This window comes from Saccostrea cucullata, unplaced genomic scaffold, assembly GCF_032062105.1.
Source record: "Saccostrea cucullata isolate Sc308-1 unplaced genomic scaffold, CSIRO_AGI_Scuc_v1 ctg3282, whole genome shotgun sequence".
NCBI lineage: Eukaryota > Metazoa > Mollusca > Bivalvia > Ostreida > Ostreidae > Saccostrea > Saccostrea cuccullata.
Window position 1 is genome coordinate 1 of NW_026933493.1, and position 23,708 is coordinate 23,708.

Genomic DNA, 23,708 nt, shown 5'->3' on the forward strand with positions numbered 1-23,708 from the left:
ACTATATAATCCTTGTGACCACTGTCAGATATATCGCCTCATTCATGCATATTATAAATTTGAACTACATAGACATTTTCCCATTAATAGGATCCAACACCCCTAGATCGTCACCACGAAGTGTGACAGGGAAGTCCAGTGAAGGCTCCTTAAATGGCAGTGGTAAGTTATATAATCCATAATAATTATAAACTCCTTGTGTTAAGTTATTATATAACCCTTTTAATCCATGTTATCACTCTAAAGTTATTATATAAAATTTGTAAACCCTTATGTTTTAATATAATTTTTGTAATCATAGGTACTAAATTATTTATTTTTATTTATTATATTCCGGGTAATTGTTGTAATCACTGCTTTTTAGCTCACCTGAGCCGAAGGCTCAAGTGAGCTTTTCTGATCACATTTTGTCCGTCATCCATCCGTCTGTCTGTCTAGCTGTCCGTCTGTCTTGCTGTCTGTCCGTCTGTAAACTGTTCACATTTTCGACTCTTCTCAAGAACCGCTGGGTCAATTTTGATTAAACTTTGGAGAAGAATCAAATTTTTACATAGAAATATATAGGAAAAATCTTTTAAAATCTTCTTCTTAAGAACCACTGGGCCAGAAAAGCTGAAACTTATGTGGAAGCATCCCGGGGTAGTGTAGATTCTAAATTGTTCAAATCATGACCCCTCGAGGATAGGGCAGGGCCACAATTGGGAATCAAATTTTTACATAGAAATATATAGTAAAATCTTCTCAAGAACCAGTAGGCCAGAAAAGCTGAAACTTATGTGGAAGCATCCCAGTGTAGTGTAGATTCAAATTCTTCAAATCGTGACCCCCGGGGGTAGGGCGGGGCCACCATGGGGAATCAAAGTTTTACATAGAAATATATAGGAAAAATCTTTGAAAATCTTCTTCTCAAGGTTACCACTGGGCCAGAAGAGCTGAAACTTATGTAGAAGCATCCTGGGGTAGTGTAGATTCTAAATTGTTCAAATCATGACCCCGGGGGGTAAGGCGGGGCCACCATGGGGAATCAAAGTTTTACATAGAAATATAATGGAAAAATCTTTGAAAATCTTCTTCTCAAGGTTACCACTGGGCCAGAAGAGCTGAAACTTATGTAGAAGCATCCTGGGGTAGTGTAGATTCTAAATTGTTCAAATCATGACCCCAGGGGGTAAGGCGGGGCCACCATGGGGAATCAAAGTTTTACAATGGGGAATCAAAGCATCCTGTGGTAGGGTACATTTCAAATTGTCTAAATTACATCAGTGGGGTAGGGTGGGGTCACAATATACAATTATGGACTGTTTAGAAGGGAGACATCACCAATTATCAGGTCTGAGTAGGGTTGTCACCCGAGGGCGCTTGCGCCCGAGGGTGGCAACCCTACTCAGACCTGATAATTGGTGATGTCTCCCTTCTAAACAGTCCATAATAGTTTTATTATCCTGAAGAATATTCAATTATCAATTACGTAGAGTATAAAATAATAATCAAACCTCTTGTTTTCTTCTACTCTGCTCCGATTCCATCCTTTCGAAATATGTCAACAGACAACTTTGACATCATCGTTAGAATTTATTGTTTACCGATCCCGCATATTTAGCCACTGTACTTATAAATAGGAGTTATCTCGCTTAAACCACTGTAGTTTTTATCAAAGGCGACAACACAGTTGTAACCCTGCATGCTCGCTTACGCTATTTCATTATCATCTGAAGGGAGATAACAGTTGTCACCCTGCGCGTGAGGGAGACATCACGAGTTGTCTCCCTGCACGTGACCTGCTCTAAACCAATCAGATTGACTGTATAATTCTGAAGGATAATAATATGTATTACAAAGGGTAAATCTGGTAAAGAACAGATTGGTCGAAGCTTCTCAGGTGAGTGATGTGGCCCATGGGCCTCTTGTTTTATTATATAATTCTTGGAATCAATGATAAGTTAATAAATAATCCTTGTAATCACTGGTTAATTTCAGGATTTAGTTTGTTGCTTTTTTAAGATCTATTTTGAATGGAGTCAATTAATTGATATAACGCCTCATTCTTGCATATTATAAATTTAAACTACATAGACATTTTCCCATTGATAGGATCCAACACCTCAAGACGGTCACCACGAAGTGTGACGAGGAAGAGCAGTGTCTGCCCCATAAATGGCCCTGGTAATATAATCCTTGTTATTACTGATACGTTATTATATAATCTGTGTAATCACTGTGTAACAGGAAAGGAGAAAATGCATGGCTGGACCGGGAATCGAACCCGGGACCCCTGTATCTCTAGTCAGGTGCTCTACCTACTGAGCTATCCAGGCCGATATCCACGGCCCTAACCATTACATTCCTCCCTCCTTAAAGGTCTTTGGCCCTCCAAAGACCCCAACCCAGGCTCATCCCTGACAGGTCTTTCACCTGTCAATTCCAGGGCATGGCACGGCACCAAATCTGTAACAGGAAAGGAGAAAATGCATGGCTGGACCGGGAATCGAACCCGGGACCCCTGTATCTCTAGTCAGGTGCTCTACCTACTGAGCTATCCAGGCCGATATCCACGGCCCTAACCATTACAACTGGTTATTTATTATATAATCCTTGTAATCACTGGTTATTTTAAACAATAAAATGCTTTCTTTCTTTGTTATTACTGGAATTAACAGAAGGAGCTGTTAAAGAAAAAATACATAACCCGCGAAAGCAAACTATTTACCTCGGCTGTTTATCATCCTGCAGGAAAGGATGATATAATTTTTATTACTGAATAAAGGATTAGGCTTCTTAAACAACAATCAGAATAGAAAATATATATGGACAACATTGATAATTACTGAAGTACATGTATATAATGGCTCAAATATTGACTACAATTTTTCAGATTTCCAGAACCCAAAGAATATAGCCCTTCCTAATCAGTGATATTTTTTTTTATACATTCTTTGTTCCTTTTATATAAGGACAAGGGAGAATAAAGATATATAAATTGTAACTTTTTGTGCAAGAAATTAGAATTTGTAATTAAATCTTATTAATGACCAGTTCTTCCTTTTTCATTTTAATCCATGAGGTTTTTTTTATATTCAGATATGAACTAATTTTAGATCAGAAGTGAACTTTTTGGTACTAATATCCAGTTTAAAATATTTGTAGACTTAACATCAATAAAACAAAATATATTTTTATGCAGAATGACAACTGTTTTGTGAAAGGAATATATACTAGTAAATATTATTATTAATTTTCTAATTTGTAGCAATGTATTGCTATTCAGGTTTATTTAGAGCAACTAAACAGATTTAATGATACATTCTTCGGAGTCGGGTTACATTATAATTGTTTTATACTTATTAAAATGCAAAATTTGTTCATTGATCAAGTAAGGATAATGTGTTTTTTTTAATTTCAGGATTTATGCTGTTGCTTCTATAACACTAACCTAAATAGATAATAAAGTGGTATATTATCACAATTCTGCTTACTATGAATTTTAACTACTGTAGACGTACTTTTTTCCGCGGGGTCATAATTCCGCGGAATCTCAATTTCCGTTTAATCCACGGGTAGAAAATTACGCGAATTTCTTAGACTGTCACTATATGCCTTACATTTATATTATGTACGCTTGGCCAAATTTCCGCGGAAAATTTGTGGCCGCATACATAGCGTAAATTAATACCACGTGGAAAAAAGTACTTCTACAGTATACACAAACATTTTCACATTTACAGCATCAAGAATCTACAGCCAGTCTCCAAGGAGCAGCATTAGTAAAGGTAGCCCTTGCTCCATAAATGGTACTCGTAAGTTATTCTATAATCCTTTTCAATCTGGGTACAAAATATGCATAATAAAACTACAGTAAAACTTTTGTAAATGAGATGTTATGTATTTTGAAATGTTGCGTAATATGATAAAAACTAACAGTCCCTTTCATTTTTTTTTTCAATGGTTTAAAATGTTTTAATTTGTTTAAGAAATGTTGTTAAATCCAGAATGTCGTGCCCTTTTTAGGAATCAGCGGAGTCAGGATAAGACGTTTTTTGTCTATCATCTAATGATTTTGCCATTTCAGATGAGGATCTTAATGAAAATACGAAACGAGAGATCAGTGATCCTGTTATAGAGCAGAGCGTAGATGAAGTCTCCCACTACACACATGTAGGAGAGTATGTTTTTCAGAAATACGAAAAACAACAAATGTGTGACATTTCATTTAAGTTGGGAGATAAATTATTCCCAGTGCATAAATTAGTATTGGCTTCACAGAGCCCTCTGTTCGCCGAAGTTTTTGAAAGGGAGCATTTTTCAAAGGAGCCAGTGGCCCCCAAAATTATTAATGTGAGGGGAGTTTCAGAAGAGGCCCTGGTCTCCTTTTTAGCCTTCATTTATACCGGAAGGCTTGATTTCAACACGGTCTATTGGAGGGATGTCATGAAACTTGCTCTCGTATTTAAAGTCGAGCAAATCAGGAAATTATATCTGAGGAAAATGGAACAGATGAAATGTGAGGACCAACTTCGACTGTTGCCAAATATGGCACAATTACAAGCAGTGGAGATTAGTGACAAGATTATCAGGAATATATCGACAAACTTTTTGAAAATCAAAGAGTGTCCGGCATTTTTCGACCTGGACGTCGAAACTCTCTGTTTAATTTTGTCTGATGAGAATATCATGGCCAGGTCAGAGTTCGACATATTCTCTGCAGCTGTTTCATGGTTCCATCACCATGACTATGAAAAAAGAGTCCAGCACTTAGAGACCATCATGAGGTGCGTCAGGTTCCCCCTTATGACCAACAAAGAACTGTTTCTCTGTTTAAGAAAATTTCCTATACTCAGGCAGAACCAGAGTTGCGTCAACATGATAACCATGGCCAATTGGTAATATTTTTTTTATTGATTTATTTATAAAACATATCAATTTTAAATCAGTATATTTGAAAATGTTTCATAACACAAATGAGTTATGCTCTGTATAAGAGGTTAAGTCAACATCCTTTTATAAGAGTTCCTAAATCCTTTTAATTTCAATTAACTTCTCACCTTTAATTATTTCTTCAGGATCTCATTTACAAATAATTTAGAATATATGTTTATTCATTGAAATTCAGTACACAACATAACTGTTCCTTACATGAAGGGACAATGGCTTTTCGTTGCTTTTCATGTTGTAAATCTCCATTAAATTTCCTCACCCCCAATAACATGTAGGATAGGAGCCCCGACCCCCATTATACTTTTTTAATGCCCCCTACTATTACTGAGAATGTTTATGTTGACACAAATGTTTTGTTTTACTTAATAAGGGCGAGGACCTCACTGGAGCTCAATGAGGAGGATCCATTAGAGGTCCCTGTAAAAAAGAGAGACGGGGTCAATAGTCCACAAAATGTCAGCGATTACTTAAAAGTAGGTCATCGATATTTTACAAAAAAAAATCTGTATATCGTTTTTGTTTTATTTTGTAACTTTACCATCAATTTTAATGGTTTTTGAAAATAATTATTGTCATTAAATGCGGCTTTCAGTCTCATTATTTATAGATATATACTGTATGAAATGTTTTACATGTTTATTTATGTTTGCATAATATTTCCTTCTCTTTTAAATCGTTTTGCTATAGTGCACCTTCTGTCTTTACATGAATATTCCTATGAAAATTTTTTGCACATCAAAAACAGTCACAGGATTTTTTGTCTCCCGCTTTCGCGAATGCGAGAGGACATTAAATCTCATTCGTCTGTTTGTCAGTCTGTCAGTCCGTCCGTCTGTCAGTCCATCACAAAAACTTTAACCTTGCCCATAACATTTGATTATGTGGAGCTATGACTTTTATATTTCACATGTGTATTTCTTGTGACAAGACCTTTTTTGGGTACCACCAAATTTGACCTTTTGACCTTGACCTTGGAGTTTGACCCACTTTTACACAAAAAATATATTTGGCCATAACTTTTGTAGTACTACGGTAGAACTTTCATATTTCACATATAAGCAACCTTTCATTGGATACCAACAACTTTGACCTTGACCTTGACCTTGAAAATTTCCGTACATGTACTTATGAAAAAATTTAAACCTTGACCATAATTTTTGAATGGTAAGGGCTAGGGCTTTCATTTTTCACATATGTAATCCATTTGAAAAGACCTTTCATTGGATACCAAAATCTTTGACCCTTTGACCTTGACCTTGGAGTTTTAGCTACTTTTTAAAAAACTTTAGCCTTGGCTACAACTTTTGAATGATAGATACTAGAACCTTCATATTTTACATATGTATTTATTTGGCAAGAAAGCGGGGGACCACAATTTTTTGAATTTACTTATTTTCTTTCATTCCAATCATTTCGTCCATTCTATCAAAACAGGCCAAATCCTCCAATAGCATTGAAGACGAGGTAGAAGTAGAAGTCACTCCTATGTCCCAGGAGTTGGCACAAGACTTCAATTGTCACGCGGGCTCTCCGTGCATGCTGCTTGAGCAGAGTCCTAAGGTTGAGCAGTATAGAACTTCCAAATGTAAGCCTAGTTTATATTTATTTGGAAAGTTATACATTGGATCTTTATTTGAAATTTGCATAAAAAACTATGATTGATACTCACCAAGGAAAGAAAACTCCCCATCCCTAAAATTAACATTTTAAACTTCTCTAGAAATACAGGGCAACGTTTATATTAAATTCTTATCACTTTAAGCATCCTTTTGTTGTCAGTTTTAGAAATATAAAAATTAATTTGGAAACGGCTTTCAGTCTAAGAGGAGGCCATCTGGACCAGAAAACATTCATTTAAGCTTTTGTTGTCTGTACATCCTTTGGAGGAAGGTTAATTTTAAAAATATGAAAATTAATTTGAACACAGTTCTCATTTAAAAGGCTGTCCAAGTGTCATTTTAAAAAAGAACTTCCTCTGAACCAGAGAACATTATTTACAGGTATTCTTATCTGTAAATTTGTAGGTGAAGCAACAGCACAGAGGAAGGATTCTAGAAGTGGAAACAAGAGGTACGTGCATGTTTATATGCTAACTCTTGGGAAGTGGGGGGATATTAAATTTTTCCAATTTTTTTTTCTGTTAAGTTCATGAAACCTTTATCAGAAGGTTGAGGTAGAGGGGAACATTTAATGGACTGTAACAGGAGAAATATATACACAATGAATCAGACAAAGATTCGAACCCGTGTACCCTGAATGTCCAGTCATGTCTACTGACTGAGCTTTCTGGTTTCATGGGTCACATCCATCTGCCTGCCAAAGCCCTTCCCCCTTAAGGTTTTCAGACCTCATAAACATCAACCCTGGGGGTCCTTTCTGACTATTCCAAGGCCTGCTCACAGTACCAATATAACGGGAGGGGAATAAAATGTAATGAACCAGACTGGGAATTTAAGGCAGTCTTAATTTCCAGTCATTTGCTTTACCCTCTTAGCAATCTGGTTTCTGGCAACCAAACTGCCTCATTGCCATAAGTTGAAATTTTAGTATCTCATATATAATTTATACTCTTAAAATTTAATTCATAAAAAAGGGGACTGTTTTAAACGGCCAGTTCAATTTTTTGTATGTTTTCTATCATTACACATTATTTGACTAAAACTATACTGAAATAAGCAAGTTAAAACTGCTTCATGTCCCTGAGGTTTCAGAAGAGTATTAAACAATTTAACGAGGCCGAGTCTTATTCGAGTACGCATGACTTTGTGCAGCTTTTTAATTTTACATGTATTAGGCTTCGAAAAAATAAACTTAGTAATAAATTCCTCGACCAATCTAGATGATCTTTTTTTCACAATTTGGTGACTTTTTATTATAACTTTCATCTATTTGAATGAAAAAGAAATCTCAAGGTCAGAAATACAAAAAATATGGGAAATAAATTTGATAATATGGTGCTTTTCCAACAAATTCCCATAGGGTCCAATATTAAAACTTTTGAAATGGCCCTCTTCGAAATCGGGATGGTAAACGTTCGATTTTTTAATCTAAAAACAATAAATATAACAGTAAAAATTAATTATCAAAAAAATTATCAAAATTCTTAAGGCAGACATAATTAGACTTGACATCGTGAAATTAATAAAAAAAGAAATTATACAACATGTAAGTTTTTAATAAAACGGATTTGTTTCAATGAAAATAGTTTGAATATTTTGAAAATATTATCCTATTTGTAAACAAGAAAAAAATTTTCCTGTGGAAAATGTTCACATTTTAGAAAACAATTTTTAGTTAATTAATTTATAAACAATTGTATATTAACTTAAGTACTTGTAAACAAAAAAACTGCAAGAATTTGATTAATATCCTATTTACAAGGTAGCATTCCTACTTGAAGACTGCCAAATACATGTGCAGGGTAAACCACAGGTCTTTTTTTTTAAAATTGATATCATCATTTAAATATATATTGTTCATTTTTATCCATAAACTTGCTTTTTCTCGAGACATCTGGATGAGGTATGTATATGTTCTTTTACAATATCACATTGAACTACATGTTTGCATAAAATGAAATTTTCTAATTTTTTTTTTTCAAACACAGGCTTTTCAGTTATAATAACATGATTTTGTATGTTTGTTTCATCTGTTATGACTATTATGTAAGAAAAATGCCAAGTTAATGAAAAGTTTTTTTTTTTAACTTTTAACGTATTAGCACCGCTATTGCTGCAATAAGGCTGCCCTCATTTTTATTGGGGGGGGGGGGTATAATAAAAAAAAATCAGAGAGGGCTAAATTATTGCATATGTTAAATGATATTTATACCATAACGTCAACGATTCACAATTTGACATACTATAGATTCCTCTGTCATTCTAGTATGTGTTCCTAAACTCCTGTCATAAAATGGCCTGGAATTAGTACGTTGATCTTTGGAGAGGGCGTTCATAGGCTTGTCGTTCAATTTATCCATATCATTAATATGAATAACATATATTTTAAAACTAAAATTACATGTAAATTAATTGTAGGCTCATGAATTCACATTTTTCACTTCATTAATTTTAGCTTTATTTAATATCACATATTAAAAATTAGATCAATATTATTGTAATTCTTGGAGGGTACTAATAACATTAAAATAATCAATACCGCCCTTATATAAAGGAATCTACAGTTGTACTTGGGTGTTTTTTATTTAATATTACTTACTTCATTTTATCCTGTTCTTAAATAAAATGTTAAGATAACTGACAAATTTCTAGGGCCATGGCCTACTTAATTTGCTAGGCATGGCAATTATTTTATCGCGTTAAGGTGGGGTGTTGATCAGGATCATAAATCGCTATTTTTTAGACATAATTTTGTGCATCACTTGCTTATATCATTTTTTTTAACGTAACTATTTAATTATAATATTGTGTTTAAATCACAGTCAACATATTTATAATATCAACATTTAATCAATTTCTGGATCCAAGTAACAAATTTATAATATATTGTCATGAAGCCGTCAAATGAATTAATAAGATTACTGTATTTCCCTTATTTATGTTGTCTTTTCAACCCTCTAAATGTAGGTCTCCTATTCTGTTTGCAGGTCACCCACGAAGAAGGGAAGAAAAATTCCTAAGAACTCCCCCATTTGGCAGCTGCAGTCCATGCAATTCTAAAGACTGTTTTGATCTAAATGTACTGCACACCATGTTTTTTTCAAAGTTTGAATGTTTTTTTTAAATCTTTGATATTTTTATGTTTTTTTTCTTTCTCTTTGGTGTTTTAATGGGTTTTTTTTGTTTGGTGTTTATTTTTTTTATCCAAATTCATGTTTTCTGTAAACGGTTAAACACATTTATTGTAGATAAGCATAAATGAATGTGTGGTATAATTAAAATTATTGCAAGGAAGCTGTGTTTTTGGTTTATTTGTATTTTTGATTAATTCTGATTGGTAAATTTTGTCTTTCAATGTAGGAGGAGGTCAGTGGACCAAAACACTCTGAGGCCCCCCTCTTTCCTTTGTCATTGGATTTATAAAACTAGAAAAATGCCTATACAATGTAAATGATAATTCCAGGCTTCATTAGTAATGCAACATGAAATTTGATGAAAATAAATATATGTAGCTTGAATAGGTTTTAAACTGAGTTTAAGAAAGCTCTAAACACAACAAAAAGTGGGTTTTTTTTTTTAACTTGGATTGTATCGAGGTTTGCATATTAAAACCATTTAGTTAACACGCGGGATAATTAATGTTAACATGCAACAAACATGTATTTATGTCAACCTGCGACTTATTTATCTTAACATGCAACATCATTATATAAATATGTTATTTCTGTCATCATGCAAGATACATGTAACGAAGTAAGCACGCAAGATGATTATTTCAGCATATAAGATGTGGACAGGCAACTTCTCTTGCATGTTTACAAAAATAAGTCACATATTGACATAACTAAACTGAATTTTAACTTTATTATTTTGCATGTTGACATAAATAAATTGCATGTTAAAAAGTTGCATGTTAACATGTAACAATCTTGCATTTTGCATGCCAACATAGTTATGCTTCTTGTTAATATACATGTAATTACGCTGTATCTTAAAGCTTTCATTTTAGCGTTTATGATGGCATATTTCTACCCCATACCTGAATGATAAATTACATCAACCTGCAAGAAAACTGTGTCAGCATGCAAGATTTGCAAGAAAATTATGTCAACATGCAAGTGCAAGATATTTACTACCAGTATGTCGGCATGCACATTTACAAAGTATTATATCTTTTAAGAGTATCTATGGTGGCATATATTTCTGCCCCTTACATGCAAGATAAATAATGTTAACATGTCACATGATTATGTAGACATGCAACATATTTATGTAAACAAGCAAGTTAATTATGTTGACATGCAAGTTACCAATTATATAAGAAAATAAAATTTAAATAAGGGTAAATTTACTTAACGCCTGTATCTGACATTTTAGATGCAAAATGCAATATAATTATGTAGACATGCAACTTTTCTATGTCAACATGCAAGATAATAATGTCAATATGCGACTTATTTATGTCAACATGCAAGATAATTATGTCAACATGCGACTTATTTATGTCAACATGCAAGATAATTATGTCAACATGCAAGATAATTATGTCAACATGCGACTTATTAATATCAACAAGGAAGATAATTATGTCAAAATGAAACTTATTTATGTTAACATGCGAGATAATTATGTCAACATGCAACTTATCTATATCAAGAGGGACATGGAGACAGCGAATAGCACTCAGTCTCAAAGTCCATTAAACAATATACAAAATCAGAGCAGAGCAAACACGGACCTCCGAAACATCAGAGGTGGGATCAGGTGCCATGGAGGAGTGAGCATCCCCTGCTGACCGGTCACACCCGCCTTGTGCTCGTTGTCATGATCAGAAAATAACGGATTAAATCTGTTGTCAATTCAATGGACTAAAAATTGGCATGAAAAACGTCAGTCAGCATTTGACTCAATGATAAATTGTATTTGCTGACAAGGTCATTGTATCTACCATAGAACTTGCGAAATGATGACTTTAAGGATTTCCATCCCTAATGGGACCTAATTCTATACCCTTAAATGTACTTCAAGTTCATAGAACACTGCTATTATATTAAAGCATTTTATAGTAGAAAAGGATTGCCCACGAGAAAATTTTTAAAATTTCATTAATTAAGCAGTAATTATACTAATTAATTAACAAAGTTTGCATTGAAGTCTATGGGGAAAAGCGTTTTTTCAAAATAAAAATTCAAATAATTTGAATATCAATAAATTCTGCGGTGGAAAGATGCATTGAAACATTAAAAATAGAATGACAATTGAAAACAATTTTTTTACCAGCTAAATTTTTTTCAATTAATTTTTTTTATTAATTAGAAAAAGGGGAGATAACTCGTACCAAAATTCAAGGTCATAAATTAGGACAGATCCCACTATACATACTAATAGTAATAAATGGGAAGTATGTCTAAATAAACTGAGTATTCAATGCCTACATATCAGTTATGTATTCAATTTCACTGAATTTGTTCCCATTAGGGATTGAATACCTTAAACGAGACTGCTGATATTCTTGTTTCATCAACTTGCTTGTCAATAATTTACCTCATTTAAGAAATTGTTCATACGTATAGCATGCTCTTGCGTATCGAATCAACTGAGATATATACTATACTCGACAATACGTCGTAGATATATCTAAATGTTGAGTTGAAGGCCACAGCAAGTGTTTTCTTCTTTCACGCATAAGATTTTTTCATAAATTCTGCTTCATATGAATATAAAAATAGGTCTGCAAATAACGGAGCGCAATTTGTACCCATGGGAATTCCAATAGATTGTTGGAATACCTGGTCTCCAAAAACCACATAGATATTGTCAATCAGAAACTCAAGCATCTTCTTGATGTCAACTTCAGAGTACTTATGTGTGCAATCATAATCTGTTTTAACAAAATAATTTTGTAATTGATCAATGACGAGGTAAGTAAATTTACGAGTTCCATTTTTCATTGAAGAAGCAGCTGTTAAAGATATCGAAAAGCTTTGATTTTAATTTATCGTGGGGAATTGTTGTGTATAAAGTTGAAAAGTCGTAAGTTTTTAAGCTGTTGATTTTTGTAAAGTCTTGTGATTTCACTTTGTCCAAAAGTTCTTAAGAATTTTTAAGTATCCACATCTGATTCACACCACTTCTTGAATATATAGTTGCAGTCAGTACTCTTGAAGTGTTTCCTTCACCACTGTCAGTATCTTAGTGAGGAGTAACGAAAGAGGCTTGGTTGAACATTTACTGGAACTGAACCTGCAATGTATCTTTGTTTGTAAGGATTCTTAGGAAGTTTCGGAATCCAATAATATATAGGGTTGTTCAATATATAGGAAATTTTTTTTAAAAAATCTTCTTCTCGAGAACAGAAAAGCCATAATTGCTCATATTTATAGGGAAGCATCCCAAGGTAGTGCAGTATCAAGTTTCTTCAAATCGTGACCCCTGGGGGTAGGGCGGGGCCACAATGGCCGACCAAAATTTTATATAGAAATATATAGGAAAATTCTTTAAAAATCTTCTTCTTAAGAACAGCAAAGCCATAATTGTTCATATTTATAAGGAAGCATCCCTAGGTTGTGTAGATTCAAGTTTGTACAAATCATGCCCCCAGGGGGTAGGGTGGGCCACAATGGGCAACTAAGGTTTTAGATAGAAATACACAGGAAAATTCTTTCAAAATCTTCTTCTTAAGAACAGCAAAGCCATAATTGCTCATATTTTTATTGAAGCATCCCCAGGTAGTGTAGTTTCAAGTTTCTTCAAATCATGACCCCTGGGGGTAGGTCGGGGCGACAATGGCCGACCAAAGTTTTATATAGAAATATATTGGAAAATTCTTTCAAAATCTTTTTCTCAAGAACAGAAAAGCCATAATTGCTCATATTAAGATTGAAGCATCCCCAGGTAGTGTAGATTCAAGTGTGTGCAAATCATGACCCCCGGGGGTAGGGCGGGGCCACAATATCCAACCAAAGTTTTATATCAATATATAGGAAAATTCTTTCAAAATCTTCTTCTTAAGGACGTTCGATCCTGAGATTTTGAGCGTATTTTGGTCAGGTCCTTTATTTATAAAATTCTGTATCATTTTTAAATTCTAACATTAAATCTGAATTCTACAGGGCAAATTTAACTATATTCAATGAAAAAACCGCGATTAAATTCCATTCAAGTAGAATTAAGCTAGGGACTATATTTTCTGGCGGAAGGTTTTTTAGACGAAAATTATCAGTTTTTCCAGTTTGAACTATAACAGTACTGTTAATTTTGGATTTTTATTTTTCCATCCTGATTGCGCACAAAGCTGTTTTTTGCAGTGAAATGTGTTATGCTGGTTCTGAAATATCTATTAAATTATTTCTTATGAATTCTGTCAACAAATTGTGACAAATATAGTAAATATATTCTGAAAATTCGGGAAAAAATTGAGCCAATTTTAACGTAAAATTGACACTTTTTTAGTAATATCTGAAAATTTACATCATGTACCCCCACTTTTGATGTTCTTTTCTAAATTATTCAAGAAAAAATTGACCTATTTGCTTAAAATCAGAAAAAGTTTAAGACTTTAAAATGATTTTTTTGCTTATTAAATTTTCAATGCCAGAAAAATCACTTTTTATTAGTGCAGAAAGGTCAAATAATTTGTTATGCGAAGCAATATGAAACTTTTTCTTAGTCACAATTTTTTAGTGTCTTTTTTTAAACAAACTTAAGAGTTCATTTTGTTTCATGCTTTTAACTGGATAAAAATATTGGAGGGAAAATGTCAAAAATAAATTTTTTAATTAAGACACAAATTTCAGTGCAAAAAGGTCATATTCAATGTACTGTAGCGCCAAAAGAAGCATATTGACCTTCATTTTTTGATTTGAATTTTAATTAAGCTATGTATGTAGAAACTAAAAATATACTTGGCAAAAAAAGTTTAAGACTTTAAATATCAGGATCGAACGTCGTTAAGAGCAGCAAAGACATAATTGCTCATATCTATAGGGAGGCAACCCAGGTAGTGTAGATTTAAGTTTGTTCAAATCGTGATACCTGGGGGTAGGGTGGGGCCACAATGGCTGACCAAATTTTATATAGAAATATATAGGAAAATTCTTTCAAAATCTTCTTCTTAAGAACAGCAAAGCCATAATTGCACATATTTATATGGAAGCATCCCAGGTAGTGTAGATTCAGGTTTGTTCAAATCATGACTCCTGGGGGTAGGGGGGGGGGCACAATGGCCAACTAAAGTTTTATATAGAAATATATAGGAAAATTCTTTAAAAATCTTCTTCTTAAAAACAGCAAAGCCATAATTGCTCATATCTGTATTGATGCATCCTCAGGCAGTGTATATTCAAGTTTGTTCAAATCATGACCTCCAGGGGTAGGGCTGGGCCAACTTTTGGATTTTAACTTTTCAATAGAAAACCAATTTCTGCTTTTTCCTAACCAGAATGCTCGGGTGAGCGATGTGGCCCCTGGGCCTCTTGTTTTCTTTTCAGATCACAAAACATATTTTCAAAAATGGAATCATAGGGTGCATGTGTAGACACTTTTCTACTGGGTCTCCGTAGAACAATCAAAGAGAGATTGTCACGCAATGATGATGTTTTAATTCATTTTGAGTTTTCCATGCCAAGGAATTTAGTAATATCAACAACACCATTCAATGAAACAGTTGCGGACAGAGCTAAAAACTTAGCATCTGGTCTGACAGCACGCAGTTGCTTTATATCCCAAAAGATAGGGCGAAAGTCAAGTCCCCAGTCATCTACCACAATATACATAGGGTCAGAAATGCTCTGACTGAAAAAATTTGTAAACCTCCGGTTTTCCAACAACAGCCTCTGGGTGCGCAAAAATGTACTTTGTTCTTCCTTTCTCAAACTCTTTCATAAAATCATGACAGGAGCTACTAGTATTCCTTAAAAAAAAGGAAGAGCCTTTCAGTTTTTGCATTTGTCCTTCAATTATAACATTTAAAGGTTCTAGGACAAGAACAACTGCAGGCTTCCCGGTCACTTCCAAATGATAAAAAGGAAGAAGTTCATATAACAAACTTTTTCCATATCCGGTAGGCAAAATAGATAAAACACCATGATGCAAAAGATTTTCCAAAGACTTCTGTTGAAGTGGCTTCAGTGCCGAGATGTTCTGGTCAAACACCACACTGTACTTTTGTAGGGCCTATTGAAAAAAGGTGAAAATGCATATCTATTACACAAATATTGTGTCTGAATATACTCTCTATTGTGCTAGAGTAAATGTGAATTTCATTTCATCTCATTTTTGTTGTTGGTATAATGTATGTACACTGTGTAAATAAATAAAGCTAAGAGTCAATATTATAACAGATGAAAATGTACTTAATTTTTCTAAATTTTTATATTCATGTGTATGGGAGTAATTGGTATCTGTAAGAGTTAACTCCCTTAGTTAAGATTTTGAGGAAATATTGATGATATTAAATGATACCCTATATAAATTAGCTCATAGGTATTTGGATATACCAGTACTTACCGGTAATGTTGTAATTTTGTATGGTGGATATAATTATTTTTTCATTTGGCTTTTGTAATTTTGAGTGTGCATCAGAATTTAAAATGTTTAATGCAGGGTGTTCTTAAGTAAGTACAAATGTTAATTATGAATTCAAATTAAACTATCATTATCAAATACATTAGATTTTATTTATATAACAGAGAAAGAAAGTATACTCAGGTGGTTTTAATATGGTATATTTCATTTAATATATGCATAGTAAAAATAAACTGATTATACTAAGGTATTAGGTGTAAAAGTTGTCTCCCTTATTAATATGGAATTGAATGTACCATATGTAAGCATTGATGTCACTGATGACGTTGTGTTAATTTAGTGAATGAGAAGTGCATGTAAATAAAAACTAAATATGTTTATATAAATTAGGTATAATTGTAAAACAATGTATTTTCACTCGTACATTGTATTGTGAATTTTCATTTGAGTTTTTAGACGGAGGCTTTATGCCTCCGCTCTATTGGTATCACTCATCTGCGGCGGAAGGGAATTTGCGATCGCCATCTAGTGGCAAATCACATTAACTTTTATTAGTCTGGTCCCCGACTCATCCTTTCCAAGGCAGGAGTACATGAAGCAAAGCAGTGACAGGGAACCAGGCTAAACTTTGATAAACTGGCTTGACTGTCTGATATGGGATATGCGCTGTATACAGACAGGTGATCAGTAATGTTTGGAGTCCGCTGCTGACACGCTCATTGGCTGGTAAAAATTCTCGCTGACATAGAATATAAATTGTCGGGGAAACCAAAACAGATCACCGAGTGCAGTTCTCTGCATCTGCTTTTGATGCAATTAATCTAATTCGGTTACAATATTTTCCACATACAATACAGTTTTCTTTTTTCGCATGGAATTATCTCACACCTTTCACCTCGCCTGAGGGTTTTCTTTTATTAGTTTGCGAGGGTCCTATCACATTAATACCCTACATTACCTAGATAGAAGAAATCTGCATCATTGTTCAATTGAAACTGACATATTTTAAATGTTCACTCACTGGCTCAGCAAAGAGCTGCGACTTGTCTGTTTAGAGCACACAGAATTTCTGCTGCATCTATTTTTAGAATTCCTTAACACATGCATGCAAACTATATTGATGGGACAAATTCTATGTTTACATGACCAACTTAGTGGTGTAAATTTAGTAATATTATAGCTAACCTGTGCAAAAAACGTAAAAGGAAGCAATAAAACACGGGTACCCATAACACACTGTTGTCATGGAATCTGCAATAGTGACTCAAAGTATGCCCACAAAAAATATATGAAAGGAGTTGAATTTATTAGATTCCCCAAACCTTGAAGAGATATTGAAAAAGTGTCAAGAATTAGTGAATGCTTGTAAACGTTCATTGGCGGATCCAAGGGGGGGGGGGGGTGCGGGGGTTGGAAGCCCACTTTATTTTTTGTCAAACAGGCGTTTGTTCTGCTTAATATTTTTCGTAATGTTGAAAATATTTGCATCCTCTTCATGTTCATATCCAACACAACAGATTTGTTAATTAAAAGTTGAATGTGCATGACTGTATAGATCTATGCATTGATATATCTTATTGCTTGTAATTCTCAGATCCTTTTAGTCCTGAAGAGCTAGAGATACTCAAGTACTTTTTGGCTTTCTCACATTTCAGGAAGCTCTTACCATGAGTCACTAAAGAATTCAAATTAATATGGTTTATTGCAATTAGAGTGGTTTGTCCTTTTGACGAAAAATAGGAATTTGATTAATAACATAATTAAACATCAGACTACGATAACATAAATGAAGATGTGTTTGTGAAACACTGTTGTCCCTGTGTGGTAATACAGCGAAGATTAAACTTTTCTTAAATGCAAATTTAATAATATTATAATAATAATAATATTGATACCAAAAGTATGGTATTCTTACTGGAAATACAATTGTGAAATATGAAAGTAGGTTAAGGCTAAAGTTACTCCATAGGTACTGAAATCTCAAAGGTAAAGGTCAAAAGGTCATGATTGTTGGTATGCAATGAAAAGTCTTTCCATAAAGAATACATATGTGAAGTGTGAAGCCCTAACCCTTCAAAAGTTATGACTAAGGATATTTTTTTTAAGTAGGCCAAACTCCAAGGTCAAATATCTTGCTATAACATGAAAGGTCTTGACATAAAGATTAAATATATAAAGTTTGAAAGCACTAACCCTAAAGTTTTAAAAGTTATGCTCAAGATTTGCTTTATAAAAGTAGGTCAAACTCCAAGGTCAAAGTTCTTGGTATCCAATGTAGGGTCTTCTTACAAGGATTACATATGTGAAGTATGAAAGCACTATATATCCATTACCATTCAAAAGTTCTTTTTCATAAGTATGGAATCTCGAAGGTCAAGGTCAAAAGGTCAAGGTTGTTAATATCCAATGAAAGGTCTTTCCACCAAGAATACATTATATGAAGTATAAATGTCCTGGTATCTACTGTTCAAAAGATATGGCCAACTACCCTTAGGCAAATGTTGGGGTCAGAATATGAATAAAAAATTCCCAAAGAGACAAACAATCATGTTCATTCCAAGCCTCTGTCTATCAGTACTTTCAGTACTTTGATTTATGTCTGCACTGTGTACAGTTATTTTTAACATGAATCATGCTCTCGAATTTTTAATTATATGACACAGGAAATAAAAAAAAATGAACTCTGCAATTATAACAGACTTGTTGATTCAACTAGAAAAAGGACATATCAAAATTATCTAAACTTTCCAAGATTGTTGAATTAGAAATAATGCATTAACCATCTTAACATTATTAGTTTCTTTATTGTTTGCTTCAACTCTGCTGTTTTAATAGAATTATGCCTGACTTTTCAATTTTCTGTAAATTCCATTTTATTTTCTCATTTCTATTTGTCAATGCATGATAAGAACAATGCTCCCAGGAATTGAACCTGGATCTCCTCATCCCTTTTTACAGCTTGGATAAGGTGTGTTACCATTACACCAAAACAAAGTTATTTTTCATGCATTGAAAAAAAAAATGATTAGATTTCCTTACTTACTATGTTGTATCTAGATATTATTCCTTATGCTGGCGTCACACTGTCCCGAAATTGACACCAGATGGCGATACGAAATTGAAATTTTGAATTTCGCACGAAGTTGGCCCCGAAATTGGTCACTAGCTAATCACCAGCCGAAGCAAGTACGATACCTACAGATGGTCACACGATGGCACCCGAAGCACACACGAAGGCTACATGAAAATGTGATTTTTTATTGAGATGTTTACCCGAAGGACACACGAAGGCAATATGATGGCAACAAGACGTCGTATTGAGAGTACGATGCGTTCGAATCAAGTCACGAAGGTGTCACGTGACCTTTCAATGGGTATAAAACCTTCGGCTGACTGTTGGAAATTTCAATTGCTCATTGGTAAACTTTGCGTGATCATAAACTTCAACTTTGGTTCCACTTTCATTTAAGTTAAAATGCCACCCAAGGCAGGGAGAGGCAGAGGGAAGAAGCAGGCTGGGAGATGCAAATCTAAAAAAAAGAAAAGCAGAAGAAACTGAGATTTTGGATGTCCAAGAAGACACCACTCAGTCTCTAACCAGGGAGATGATAGGAATAAAATCCAGGAAGGATATCAGTCAGTGTGGATGTAAAACTCCAGAGAGGTCTTCAGACGGTTGTAGATCTCCTCAGCAGTCCCAAGAATCTCCGCAGCATTCACCCTCTCCCCCTCCCGCTCCTAACAGCCAGACAGAATCTTCAGATGATGGAGGTAAATTCTATAACTTAATTTTGGTGGTGGTGGTGGGGGGTGGGGGTGGGTGGGGTGTAATTGATTTTGTTATATATTCACATACATTTTTGTCTTGCATGTTCTAATTTTTTTCATTAAATATTTTTACAGATGAGTCAGATTCATCCGCCCTTCCTACATGCAAGTCCAAGACCAAGCCTCAAGTGGGCAAGGGCAACGGCAAGGGCGACAAAGGGAAAGGCAAGGTTCAGAATGATAACCCACCCCCTGGTGCACCATACAGAGGAGGCAATCGCTCGCTGGGTAGAGAGTAAGAAGCTCCTATATGACATGAAAGACAAACAGTACAAAGACAAGGCTTTAAGGAGGCAATTGTGGGAAGGAAAGGCTGCGGAGTACGAGGTAGATTGTAAGTATAAAAAATCACACTAATTACATTGAAATATTTTAAACCTATTTCAAATACATGATGTACATCACTGTAAATGAACACTTCAATGATTGTACTGATTTCTGTTATTGCAGATGATTCAATTCAGAGATGGTACAACACACAAAGGACTCGATTCTCGAAGCTGTGAGAGGGCCAACCCAACAAGAAATCCCAGCATAGGTCCGGTGATGGTTTGTCAAGTGGTCAAGAGGAAGATCCCAACCCTACTGAGGAGGCCAGTGAGAATGATAGTGACCGTGATAGGTTCATCTGATGGGTCTTTGGGTTCCTGAAGCCACACATCAGACGTCACAAAAAGGATACACCAGCTAGTGTGAGTATATTACAGAATTTGCATTTGTAAAATTCAAACTAAACTTTTTGATTTCTAAACATTTGTTTTCAAATATAACTGTAAAATGTAATTATGTTTGTTTTCTGTGTTTGTCTTTGCAGTTTAAGGACAAGTTGGCCCTGGCTGAGACGGGTGAGCTGGCTGGGAGTGACGACAGTACCATGGCAGTCAGTCTTGCAGACGAACCCAGAGAGCCCACTAAGAAGTATATTGGCTACCCTACACCGAGACCTCCTTCCAGGGCAAGAAGAGCTGCCAAGGACCGATCTGAGTCTCCAACCATGGAGATGAGCGCTACCACAGCATCCAATGATCTCCAAGATAGACTGGTTAACTTCATCACTCGAGAACAGGAAGTCATCAGAGCCACACCTTTCTGCAGGTACCTGGAAACTGGACTGGATCGTCTACATGATGCCTGCCTGGAAGCCGCGTATGATGAGATCACCACAGTACTTAACCAGTAGGTGTTTAAAACTGTATGAAATTGAAAATAATTTATTTGATGATGAATTTATTGCATGCAAAATTTGAGCTTGTATTAATTCTATGCTGTTTATGTTTGTCTTTTTAGTTACCGAAAGGTATCCAAACAGTTCAGAATGAGGGAAGTGGCTGGTAACAAGATCAGTCCCTTTGAAGATGTCCCGTCAGCATTCCAGTCACAGCAGCCACAGCAGGCCAGGTACTGTGATCCCTGTCTGCACATCTGCCACCAACTCCAGAGTAAGCCAACTTCAACAGGAGAGTGGTATCAACTACGCTGCCAGCAGAACTGCGTCCTCACCGTCAGCCGAGTTCCAGCCAGGTCCTAGCCAGTGGCCTAGGAACCCACCTTCGGCATCAGTGTGGAGATCACAGGAGTGTGGCTACGTGGAGCAGGCGAACCAACAGTACAACTTAGAACAACAGCAGCAGTACCATACCCTGCAGCCAGCCAGCACTTCTGCCCAGGGCTACGTACGCAGGCCAGATAGTCCTATTGTCTGGGAGTGTCCGGAACCCAGGTCCGGCATGCCCATAGTCACCAGAGTGGGCTTACCTTCTCTCGGCCAGTCTGCGTTTGTCCAACTTCATTCTCAGCCTCCTCAGCAGCAACCCAGAGGTCCTAGCCAGCTAACACCCCAGCAGACAACTCAACGTCCTCTTCCGCCCCAGCTTTCAGCTCAGCAGTCTCAGCACAGTGTGACACAAGATAGTCTCAGCCAATATCTAAACGCAGACGACAGTGTGAATATCAACAATGATATTGATCTCTCAGCTTTAGTGCCAAATGACGACATTGTCAACAACAGCAAGTAACCAGGAATTTAGAGACAGGCCCAGGAAAATGATCAGAGACAGTTTCAGAAAGTATCTGAAAAAATGAATAATTAAAATTGTCATTGATATTTTCAGACTTTGTTCTTATTTTGCTCTTTATCCTTACTTTAGTTTTAAAGTAAAGATGTAAAGTTAAATGTTTTGTCCAATATCTCAATTTAAAGTCCCAATTAGGGATTTATATACTTGAATGTTTTGCCTTTTTCCTAAGTTTAAAATTCCCAGCAATGTTAAATACATTGCCCAGAGCCCTGAATAAAAACTTGAATTTAAAATCCCAAACCAAAATTCATACTAGCCTTTGTCATTAGTTAAAATTTTCGAGGAAGTTAAATCTATTGGCCAAGTTCTACACTAAGTATCTTAAGTTAAGAACGTAAATTAGAGGTGGAACGGTTTTTAATTTTCATGTCGTCAAAAAAGTAAAAGTTAATTTAATATGACTTTACATTTAGGAAACTTGGGATTTTTAAACTATCTATATGTTAGGCCTCTTTTCAATTAATGAAAAAGTACTTAAAAACACAAGTTTAAAACACCGCACAAATTTATTACTTTATACACATGTATGTAGTTACAATGCAAAACATGTATGTGAAAATATTTGCTTTCATAATCACAATGTTACTGTCTCTCTGTTCATTTTGCTGTCCCTCTTTGTCGGACATTACATGATCATCTTGTCCTGCCAAGGCACAGAACCAGCCACTGAGGTAAAGTAGTGGCCCAAGTATCCTCTAATTTGCCTCCCCTCCTTGGTTCCTGTGTTCCTTGCCTTCTCATGGTAAACATCTAAAAGTACTTTGTCATTTCTCCATGCCCCTGGGATGACATCCTGGTTCTGGTCTTCCACGTCCATCAGGTTGGTGTGGGTGGCTGGATATTTAAGTCTGATGAGATTGTGAAGGATCACACAAGTTGTAATGATTTTCCTGCATGTCTCGGGTCTCTGAGTCATGGTCCCCAGCAAGATTCGGAACTTGTGTGCCAGAATACCGAAGGCATTCTCCACTATACGTCTGGCTTTTGAGAGTCTATAGTTGAATATTCTCTTGTGGTGTTCCATGTTTCTGATGGAAAACGGGTTCATCAGGCGCTTGTTGATCGCAAAAGCATTGTTCCCAACTATATAGTATGGGACAGGAATGTCATCACCAGGTAGAGACTTCTCTTCAGGGAGATTAAACATGTTATTCGGACTCTCTAGGCCTTCCTTCAATTCTGATCCATTGTAAACACTAGCGTCGTTGCTGGAGCCATCAGACCCGACATCAATCCAAAGAAACTTGTAGTCTGCATCCACCAAGGCCATGAGGACAATAGAGAAGAAGCCTTTGTAGTTTCTGTACTCAGAGCCAGTATTCCATGGACAAGTGTGATCGCCACATGCTTGCCATCTAAAGCACCACAGCAGTGTGGAAATTGCCATCTCTTTTCAAACTGCTCCTCAATGGCAGTCCACTCTTCAGTTGTAGTAGGACACTGGATCACCTCAGCAACAAACTCAGCTTTGATGGCATTGCAAACTTTGTCTATGGCGAGGGAGATCGTGTTTGGAGCAACTCTGAAATTGTAGGACAGGCTTGGATAGTTGTCTCCGCAGGCCAGGTGTCGTAGAGTGATGGACAGCTTGAGACCAGGAGGAAGACACTTTCTATACCATGTGTCCTTCTTTTTTATTCTACCTTCTATCCGTTTCAGGACTTTATCGTAGAGGCCTTTGGGAAGCCTTGTATAGTTGTAGAAGGCCTTCTCATCCTCTGCTTTC

General features: G+C 35.4%; 2 protein-coding genes across 4 annotated transcripts; both read left to right on the forward strand.

Moving 5' to 3' along the window:
- The first annotated feature begins 44 nt into the window (after positions 1-44).
- On the forward strand, positions 45-9,612 carry LOC134238497 (kelch-like protein 5). The gene is made up of 8 exons (XM_062720618.1): positions 45-162; positions 2,092-2,163; positions 3,723-3,794; positions 4,067-4,877; positions 5,303-5,405; positions 6,367-6,517; positions 6,957-8,454; positions 9,539-9,612. The coding sequence occupies exons 1-7, from the start codon at positions 45-47 to the stop codon at positions 7,082-7,084; spliced, it is 1,455 nt and encodes a 484-aa protein (XP_062576602.1). The 3' UTR covers positions 7,085-8,454; positions 9,539-9,612.
- Positions 9,613-19,150: 9,538 nt separating this feature from the next.
- LOC134238498 (uncharacterized) lies at positions 19,151-21,953 on the forward strand. Of its 3 annotated transcripts, XM_062720621.1 has the most exons (6): positions 19,151-19,847; positions 19,980-20,099; positions 20,182-20,238; positions 20,355-20,596; positions 20,719-21,080; positions 21,192-21,953. In XM_062720621.1, the coding sequence occupies exons 5-6, from the start codon at positions 20,779-20,781 to the stop codon at positions 21,430-21,432; spliced, it is 543 nt and encodes a 180-aa protein (XP_062576605.1). In that variant the 5' UTR covers positions 19,151-19,847; positions 19,980-20,099; positions 20,182-20,238; positions 20,355-20,596; positions 20,719-20,778; the 3' UTR covers positions 21,433-21,953. The 3 variants fall into 3 exon arrangements, with proteins under 3 accessions (XP_062576605.1, XP_062576604.1, XP_062576603.1); XM_062720620.1 differs by having other exon boundaries at positions 19,151-20,099; XM_062720619.1 differs by having other exon boundaries at positions 20,182-20,596.
- The last annotated feature ends 1,755 nt before the right edge of the window (positions 21,954-23,708 follow it).